This window comes from Elgaria multicarinata, chromosome 3 (genome assembly GCF_023053635.1).
Source record: "Elgaria multicarinata webbii isolate HBS135686 ecotype San Diego chromosome 3, rElgMul1.1.pri, whole genome shotgun sequence".
Lineage (NCBI taxonomy): Eukaryota > Metazoa > Chordata > Lepidosauria > Squamata > Anguidae > Elgaria > Elgaria multicarinata.
Genome location: NC_086173.1, coordinates 2,639,921 through 2,649,809, shown reverse-complemented (window position 1 = coordinate 2,649,809; position 9,889 = coordinate 2,639,921). Strand labels below are relative to the sequence as shown.

General features: G+C 45.6%; 1 protein-coding gene across 2 annotated transcripts in view; it reads left to right on the top strand.

The window, feature by feature from the left end:
* LOC134393990 (alpha-2-macroglobulin-like protein 1) overlaps positions 1 to 9,889 on the top strand; it is a 69,313-nt gene continuing 59,424 nt past the window's right edge. For both annotated transcript variants that reach the window (XM_063119069.1, XM_063119070.1), the window contains exons 1-3: positions 1 to 212; positions 5,839 to 6,022; positions 9,016 to 9,060. In XM_063119069.1, the coding sequence (XP_062975139.1) occupies positions 16 to 212; positions 5,839 to 6,022; positions 9,016 to 9,060 (426 nt within the window). In that variant the 5' untranslated portion in view covers positions 1 to 15. The remainder of the gene's footprint in view (positions 213 to 5,838; positions 6,023 to 9,015; positions 9,061 to 9,889) is intronic.

Here is a 9,889-nt window from a genome sequence, read left to right as displayed (position 1 = left end):
GAGAAGATTAAGCCCATGTACCTCATAGGCAATTTGTTCTTTGGACCAGAGGGATCTCTGGGAGGCTGTCTGTGCACCAGGACTCCGGGGCTGGTGGGTGCGGAGAGCTCCAGCGTGGATCTGCAGCCCAACACAGTTCAAGCTATGGGGGCAGCCAAGCTCCTCTGGGCCCTGGCTCTGCTGTCACTCGCCGCTCCAGCCATTTCGGATCCGTAAGATTTTTATTTTTCATTTCTCTTTGCTGGGCACATTTCAAGTGGAATATGACTGCAGTCGGGAATATTCGGCTGGGAGCTGTAATCCCCAGACATTTCCACAATAGGTGCTAACTATGGAATTGCCCCTCTCTACTCTCATTGTTTAAGAGGAATCTGTGTGGCGTTATCATCCACTCATTGCTCTGCGTTTTCATTACTTTTGGGAAAGACCGGAGCAGCAGCGCTCTCTCTGTAGGTGTAGAAGTAGATGTAGATCACCTTGGAGCGTTCAGTCTTTCTGAAGCAGCAGCAGGAGCCTCTCACGTGCGCTGTTGTGTTTTGAGTGGTAGAATCCCACAGCAGGCCTCTTTATTTTGATTTTGTTGTTGTTGTTGTCGTCCCTGCCAAAGTGTGGACACTTGGTTGCAATTCCACATATGGCTTGCAGCGGAGGAGCGATGGTCAAGTGTGCTATATACTCTCAGTCTGGAAGTGTTTGTGGATGGATGGCTCAGGTTATCGTCAATGAGTAATGGAGGGGGGAGGCGAAATAGATTTATAACTCTAAATGGATATGATGGATTATTTAGTCCAATCCCAGAAATGGCAAAAATTAAATCTGTCTCCAAGGGTAGGGGGACCTTAACAGCAACATGAAGGATGACTTCAAAGATGGTGCTACGCCATTTGGGCTTACTTTTCTATTATTTTTCCAAGACAAAATCTGCTCCAGAGTTTGGATTCTGGATGACACAGGCATAAAATTAATGGGGCAAATCCTTTTCTGGTCCTGCATGAAGAAATCTGCCCACTCTTAGAACAGAGAGGGAATTCTGTCTTAGGCCATTTCTACATCAGCCCCAAAATCCAGGCTGGTCACAGCTGAGTCCCTGTGCGTCCAAATGATGCACAGGGACTCCCGGGGGCCGGGGTGGTGGTGGTGAGCACGGGTTTTCCCAGGGATAAATAATCCCTGAGAAAACCCGATTCTTCCAGCGGTCTCAGGATCATCCTGAGCCCGTGGGACGTGTGGGTGCCCATCTTGGCTTCCCTCCTCCCCACGAGTAGTGGGGTTCAGTAAAGGGAAGGAGCTGGACTGGGAGGAATCGGGGGGAGTGAGGTCAGGCCTTTTTTTTTTTTACCAGCTCTTCATCTTTAAAAAAAATGATGGGCACAACGCCTGGGACATCGCACAGCCATTTGGAAGCAGGGTGACGATCCCGGAAGCAGGTAAGTCCAAAATCGTCTCTCCTGCGTCCCTCTACACCAGTGGTTCCCAAACTTTTTCAGGTAATCGCCCCCTTGATTCCACAAACTCATGCCCAGCGCCCCCTACCCTACACTATAAAAATCATTATTCAGAATAGTGGTTTACAACGACCCACTAAGGAAGATAATAAGAATAAAATTCAAAACAGTAACAGTTAATTGAATATTTATTCAAAATCCGAAGCACCCGCCGCAGGCTTGCCAAGAGAGGGAGGGAAAAGAGAGCGAACGCCTCTGTTTTGCAGCCAGCGTGGCGTGGCACACCAAGCAGGGTATGTCTCTTCATTAGCGTTCTGGTGCTTTTGAAACATTTCAAGTCACCGTTAAAAAGACTCTTCTTAAATGGTATTAATACATGTGTGGATTCTTCCCCTAGATGGCTTAGGACCAAACTACTTTCTCCCATAAAAGTGTCCCTGGGTTTTAAGTCCTTCTGGAGAGGCGCTTCTTGGAAAAGACCACCTCGAGCGCCCCCCTGCCGCTTCCTTGCCTCTTAACGCCCCCCTATGCAATCCCACTGCCCCCAAGGGGGCAATACCGCCCACTTTGGGAACCACTGCTCTACACCCTTATGGTGTAGAAAGGGCATTAGCCATGCCTGCTTTCAGGCAATGAAAGTTCCCTCGTCCATTGGGAAGTATTTACAACCCTCAGACTTGATGGAGCTATCACTCACCATAGATGGAGACGCTTTTACTAAAATGGTCTCTCTGCCCTATCATTATTTTAATGGCACATGTTCATTGTAACTGGCTTGCCTGCCTGCCAATGAGAAGTTCTCCAAGAATTTCAAGGAACTGTGCCTTCAAACAGCTCAAACACTTATTTATTTATTTATTGCATTTCTATACCGCCCAATAGCTGAAGCTCTCTGGGTGGTTTACAAAAAATCAGTTGCAGCCAATTGTAGTCTGCCATGTCTGGCCAATACTAAAGAAAGAAGAAGAGCCATTTCTATCTGCTAACACTGTCCCTCATTAGCAACACATTAGAATCATAGAGTCATAGAATAGTAGAGTTGGAAGGGGTCTATAAGGCCATCTAGTCCAACCCCCTGCTCAGTGCAGGAATCCACCTTATAGCATCCCTGACAGATGGTTGTCCAGCTGCCTCTTGAAGGCCTCTAATGTGAGAGAGCCCACAACCTCCCTAGGGAACTGGTTCCATTGTCATACTGCTCTAACCATCAGGAAGTTTTTCCTGATGTCCAGCCGGAATCTGGCTTTCTGTCACTTGAGCCCGTTATTCTGTGTCCTGCACTCTGGGAGGATCGAGAAAAGATCCTGGCCCTCCTCTGTATGACAACCTTTTAAGTTTTTGAAGAGTGCCATCAGGTCTCCCCTCAACCTTCACTTCTCCAGGCTAAACATGCCCAGTTGTTTCAGGCTCTTCTCATTAGAATAATAGAATAGCAGAGTTGGAAGGGGTCTACGAGACCATCGAGTCCAACCCCCTGCTCAATGCAGGAATCCACCTTAAAGCATCCTTGGCAGATGGCTGTCCAGCTGCCTCTTGAAGGCCTCTAGTGTGGAGAGGCCACGACCTCCGTAGGTCATGTGTTCCATTGTTGAAAACCTGGAATGTTGACACAAAATAGCAGTTCCAGGGCTGCTCTACATTTTTTAAAAAATTGCACTGCCTTACCGTGGCTTTCTGCATCGACTTCCTTTCTTCAATGTGATCGGTCGCATCACACAGGGTGGCCACACAACTTGAAATTGAATACGCCCTATGTCTGCTTGCTCCATGTGCTCAGTTCCCTTTAATGAGACAGTGCCTTCTAGTGGCATAATTATAAAACAATGCTGAGATTTCCCACTGGGAGATGGTGCAATTTCTCTGAGATTCCCACATTATCTCAGAGTTTTTTAAACCTGCAGTTTCAAGGGGTTAGTATGGGAAGGGCTCTGAATGAAACTGCAAACTTCTGTGAGTGGCCAGTCGTGAGCGTGTTATGAATCGCTCGTGTAGAGAAGCTCATAGGCTACAAACACCCATCACCTCTTTTGAAATTTGCCCTGTGATAGGGTGACCAACTGTCAGGATTTCCCCGGATTTGTCCTGGTTTTTGTTCTTTCCATGGTGTCAGGGGGGATTTTCTATAATTTTCAATAATGTCCTGGAATGACACACCTTCCTCTTTAAGGCTGCCATTAGCATGGCAGGAGGGAGTGACATGCTTTCTTGAGGCACATCATTCCCCCACCCGAGCTCCAATTGAGGTCTTAAAGGGGAAAGTGGGTCATTCGTGGACATTATAGAAAAGGCCCCAATTGGAATGGATGGTGGTGGTGCAGAATGAAATCCTTTCCCCTCCTCCACTCCAATCGGGTTCTTTAAGGTGGCGGGGGAATAACGTACTTTCTGCAGGACTCAGAAAGCTGCTTCCCCACACACACACTAGGTGTCCTCTTTTTTGGTTTCCCAAATATGGTCACCCTACCCTGTGATGGAGGTCTTTTTTTATGTAGAGAGTCTCTTTATGCCTCCAGAACAGTGAAGGCCAACTCCTTAAGCCTGGCAGGAGGTATGTTTTCCTCTGAGCAAACTGTACAGAGGCCAGCATACACTCCAAGCCCTCCTCCCCACCCCACCAGCTATTGGACCAGGGCAAGTCCAATTATACAGATTGCACAACCTGGCAGGTGGGAAGTTATTTCTTTTCTGCCAGATAAAAAGAATCACCTTGCACTTTCTATAGCAAAGCATAGCCACAAGCCAAATATATTCTAGGGGAGGGATGATGCCCGTTGACTGTCCTTGCCACAGAAAGCAATTGGTGCCTATCCTTTTAGACCAGTGGTTCCCAAAGTGGGCGGTACTGCCCCCTTGGGGGCGGTGGGATTGCATAAGGGGGCGTTAAGAGGCAAGGGGGCGGCAGGGAGGCGCTCGAGGTGGTCTTTTCCAAGAAGCGCCTCTCCAGAAGGTCTTAAAACCCAGGGACATTTTTATGGGAGAAGGTAGGTTGGTCCCAAGCCATATAGGGGAAGAATCCACACATGTATTCATACCGTTTAAGAAGAGTCCATTTAACAGTGAATTGAAATGTTTCAAAAGCACCAAAACACTAATGAAGAGACGTACCCTGCTTGGTGTGCCCTGCCACGCCGGCTGCAAAACAGAGGCATTCACTCTCTTTTCCCTCCCTCCCTCGGCAAGCCTGCGGCTTCAGATTTTGAATAAATATTCAATTAATTGTTACTGTTTTTAATTTTATTGTTATTATCTTCCTTAGTGGGTGATTGAAAACCACTATTCTGAATAGTGATTTTTATAGTGTAGGGTAGGGGGCACTGGGCATGAGTTTGTGGAACCAAGGGGGCGGTGACCTGAAAAAGTTTGGGAACCACTGTTTTAGACTATGACTGTCTCTAACTGAGCAGTTTATAGCATGCTTATGACTGGCCACTCACTGAAGTTTCCGAGTCGATTTCATGACATTGTCATCAGGCAGGATATCTCCTGCCCTTCCTCCCCCTTTACAGAAAATCTGTAGAAAATACAGATAAAAACAATCAGCTTTAGAAAATAAATTTGGCAAATCGCCCGTGTATTGGTAGTGGTGTGCTATAATTCCGCCTCTAGATGGCAAAGTTTCATTGATTTGAATGAAAGTTCAAACTCAAAGCAGAGATAAGAAGTGTTCCATTCAAACCATGCTGCCACCTGTGTAATTTATAAATTTATTTACTTATTACACTTATATACCGCCCCCATAGCCAGGGCTCTCTGGGCGGTTTACAGACATTCTAAAATTAAGATAAAAACGAGTATACAAAATTTAAAATTCTAAAACACAGAACATATACACATAAAGCATTAAAAACTGTTAAAAAGCTAAACATGTGGGTGATTAAGATGTGCTGCCATATGCCTGGGCAAAGAGGAAAGTCTTAACCTGGCGCCGGAAAGATAGCAGCGTTGGCGCCAGGCGAGCCTCGTCAGGGAGATTGTTCCACAGTCTGGGGGCCACCACCGAAAAGGCCCTGTCCCTCGTTGCCACACTCCGAGCCTCTCTCGGAGTAGGCACCCGGAGGAGGACCTTAGATGCTGAACGTAGTGACCGGGTATATTCATGTCGGGAGAGGCGTTCCATCAGGTATTGTGGTCCCAAGCCGTGTAAGGCTTTATAGGTCAAAACCAGCACCTTGAATTGGGCTCGGAAACATACAGGCAGCCAGTGCAAGCGGACCAGAGCAGGTGTTATATGGTCGAACCTTCTAGTTCCCAAAATCAATCTGGCCGCTGCATTTTGCACAAGCTGACTGTGATCTTGGGACGAAAATGGAAGCAGAAAGCAGTTGAGATATTTTTAAATGTAGAGAAGCTCTATGAGAAACTGCTTCCATTTCCCCTTTTCTTGCTTTTCCAGGCACTATCTGGTGGTCTTCCCAGCAGTCATTCATCATCCAAGTGTTGAAAAGTTCTGTGTACTTCTCCGCTCCCTCCCTGAGACTGTCCATCTGACAGTAACTTTAGAGATGAAGATACAGAACCACACCCTGCTGGACAAGGATGTGGACAACCCAGGGTCCTATGAGTGTACCAGCTTCCAGGTAAGTTTGCCAGCTGGATGCAACTCAATAGGAGGCACTCTCCATCACATTACCTTGCTTACAAGTTATATTTACTGTGTAGAAGGTGCTAGGAACAGCCTTCTCATAGCTATTGATGCCTGAAACAGCTGTGATATCAGGAGTTATTCATCAATTGTTTCTCCCTATTTATATGGAGAATTTCTACAGCCCTTCTACAAGCCCCTTCCTTGCGGCAGCACGTACCAGGGTAGAAAGTCTTTTGGATTTGGAGGATCCATGCTGTGCATGGTTCTGAATATAACAAGCGATTCTGAGACTACTATTTGCCTGGTTACAACAGGCACAGCAGTGCATCACCAACAGGTGTCATGGTGCCCACAGAAACGTGCCATTTTGCCCACAAGGCTCTCTGTGACTATTACGATGGGACCCAGAGGCAATGGAGATTGGGAAAACCATGCTTGACACGACAAGTTCTTCATCTGGTGCTGTCAAGAGAAGGATGGGGTGAGGGGGACATATCAACTTTTATTAATACATGAAGCATTATACAACATATTATACAACACTAGGGTGACCATATGAAAAGGAGGACAGGGCTCCTGTATCTCTAACAGTTGTATTGAAAAGGGAATTTCAGTAGGTATCATTTGTATATATGGGGAACCTGGTGAAATTTCCTCTTCGTCACAACAGTTAAAGCTGCAGGTGCCCTGCCCTCTTTTAAATCTGGTCACTCTAGTATAGCTCCTGCACCTTTAACTGTGGTGATGAAGAGGGAATTTCACCAGGTTCTCCATATATACAAATGACACCTGCTGAAATTCCATTTTCTATGCAACTGTTAAAGATACAGAAGCCCGGTCCTCCTTTTCATATGGTCACCCTATACAACACAAGCAATATACACATTCAATTATATTAGTTACTCAGTAAATACGTCCAGTGTAACACCCCATATAAACATCTAGGAATGAGTTGAGAATCAAATAGATTAAAGGTCTCATGTCAAGCATAAATTTGTAATTATTTCATACGCTTTTATTTTTATTTATTCATTTTATTTATTACATTTATATACCCCCCACCCGCACAGCCGAAGCTCTCTGGGTGGTTTACAAAAGTTTGGGTTTCCCTTAGTCTTCTTTATACATTATGGTAGAAGGGAGAACAGAACTGCATTTGAATGCAGACCTCCTATGTTTGTTAGCCTAATAGCTGAAAGAGCCTGCATGTATACAAATATATGCCCCCCCGCCCCCATGAATGGGCACCTTGCTTTTTCCATATAGTAACTTATTGTAAACCGCCCAGAGAACTTATTATTATTATTATTATTATTATTTTATTTATATAGCACATCAATGTACATGGCAGCTGTACAACTTTAGCTGTGGGGCGGTATATAAATGTAATTAAATAAATAATTAAATAAATAACTGATCCCATGGACAATACTTTTGCACCTAGGAAACTGCAGAAAGATGCCATTATTTCTGGTCCAACTACCTTTAGACTGGTGAACTACCTTTAGATTACTACTTGATTTAAAGTAAACCTGATTCTACTTACTTGTAGGGGTACGGGTGCAGAACTTGTAACCCATGAGGCATCACAGCCTGGCCCACGGATATCAGAGATAACAGTGGGGGTTCCCCTTAGGCATCGTATGCTAGTGACGCAACCTCCACTGTTACCTTTGATAATAGCAGTGGGGAGACAGGACCCATGCACCCGTGCAAGCAAACAGTCGCTACTTGAGCTGGTGCAGCCACCCCACATTCCTGCTGTTATCTCTGATCTAAGATTGGAGGTAACAACAGTGGTTCCCTGATGTGGGGTGGCCTGACTAAGACCATGCTCTACCCAATGAAGGACAAGTAGCTTTGTAGAGCATACAGCCTATAGGGGGCGCTGGGAGCTGCAGGAAGACAGGGACACCACCAGTGCTAGGAGGACTGGATGCTCCCCCCTGTGCCCATGCTGGGATGAGTTTGGGATAAGACACAGAATTCCAGCACACACTTGTGGCCTCAGTAGCACGGAGTGCTTTCTACCAACTCTGGTTGGACAGGGATAACCTAGCTTCAGTTGTCCATACTCTGGTAACCTCCAAATGAGATTACTGCAATGCCCTCTACATGGGGCAGCCTTTGAAGACGGTCTGGAAGCTGCAGCTTGTGCAAAATGCGGCAGCCAGATTGATAGCTGGAACAGGGAGGTTTGAGTATATAAGACCGATTCTGGCCCACTTGCATTGGCTGCCTATACGTTTCTGAGTCCAATTCAAGGTGCTGGTTTTAACCTATAAAGCCCTACACAGCTTGGGACCACAATACCTGATGGAACGCCTCTCCCAACATGAACCTACCCGTACGCTGCGCTCAACATCTAAGGTCATCCTCCGAGTGCCTACTCCGAGGGAAGCTCGGAGGATGGCAACAAGGGAGAGGGCCTTATCAGTGGTGGCCCCCCGACTGTGGAATGATGTCCCCGATGAGGCTCGCCTGGCGCCAACATTATCTTTTCGGCACCAGGTCAAGACTTTTCTCGTCTCCCAGGCATTTTAACAGCATTTTAACAACATTGTTTGTTTTTAATGGACCCCAGAATTGTTGTTTTTAAATGGATACTGTTGTTTTTATACTTTTTAAAAATGTTTTTGATGGTTTTAAAATTTTGTATACTTTTAATGTTTACTATTTTTAATTGTTGCAAACTGCCCAAAGAGCTTCGGCTGTGAGGCGGTATATAAATGTAATAAAATAAATAAATAAATAAATAAATATTAGTACTTTTAGTAGTACTAAAAGCCAAAAGTGATGGATGATTTGTACTAATACAAAGATTCCCCTTACTGATACCCCTAATCCTAAATGTGCATTAAATATATTTTTGGCTAATGTGATTAGGATCAGTGTGTACGTTTGTGGCTCAGTTTAAGAAGCTTTATGCTAATTTAGCTTCCCTACCCTTCCCTCGCTCTCCCCCATCCATTTTTCTTTCTTCAGGTCCCAGCTTTTGTTGCCGAGAAAAGGATGAGTCCGTATCTATTAGTAAGTCTCACACATCCCCACTGTTCTCCGCCTCAGAGACATCCTGGCTACTGGAAGAATTAACATTATAAAGTAGGAGCAGAGTAGAGCAAAAGGCAGAGATTTTAAAAATGGCTTAGGAGGAAGAGGGAGGATTGATCAAGAAATCCTCCCAGAGTGCAGGACATGGAGTAACGGGCTCAAGTTACAGGAAGCCAGATTCCGGCTGGACATCAGGAAAAACTTCCTGAGTGTTAGAGCAGTACGACAATGGAACCAGTTACCAAGGGAGGTTGTGGGCTCTCCCACACTAGAGGCCTTCAAGAGGCAGCTGGACAACCATCTGTCAGGGATGCTTTAGGGTGGATTCCTGCATTGAGCAGGGGGTTGGACTCGATGGCCTTATAGGCCCCTTCCAACTCTACGATTCTATTAGGGTGACCATACGAAAAGGAGGACAGGGCTCCTGTATCTTTAATAGTTGTATTGAAAAGGGAATTTCAGCAGGTGTCATTTGTATATATGAGGAACCTGGTGAAATTTCCTCTTCATCACAACAGTTAAAGCTGCAGGTGCCCTGCCCTCTTTGAAATCTGGTCACTCTAGTATAACTCCTGCACCTTTAACTGTTGTGATGAAGGAATTTCACCAGGTTCTCCATATATACAAATGACACCTGCTGAAATTCCCTTTTCTATGCAACTGTTAAAGATACAGGAGCCCTGTCCTCCTTTTCATATGGTCACCCTAGATTCTATGATTCTATGAAGTGCAGAACATGGACTAATGGGCTCAAGTTACAGGAAGCCAGATCCTGGCTGGACATCGAGAAACCAAGACGGGTCTGGGA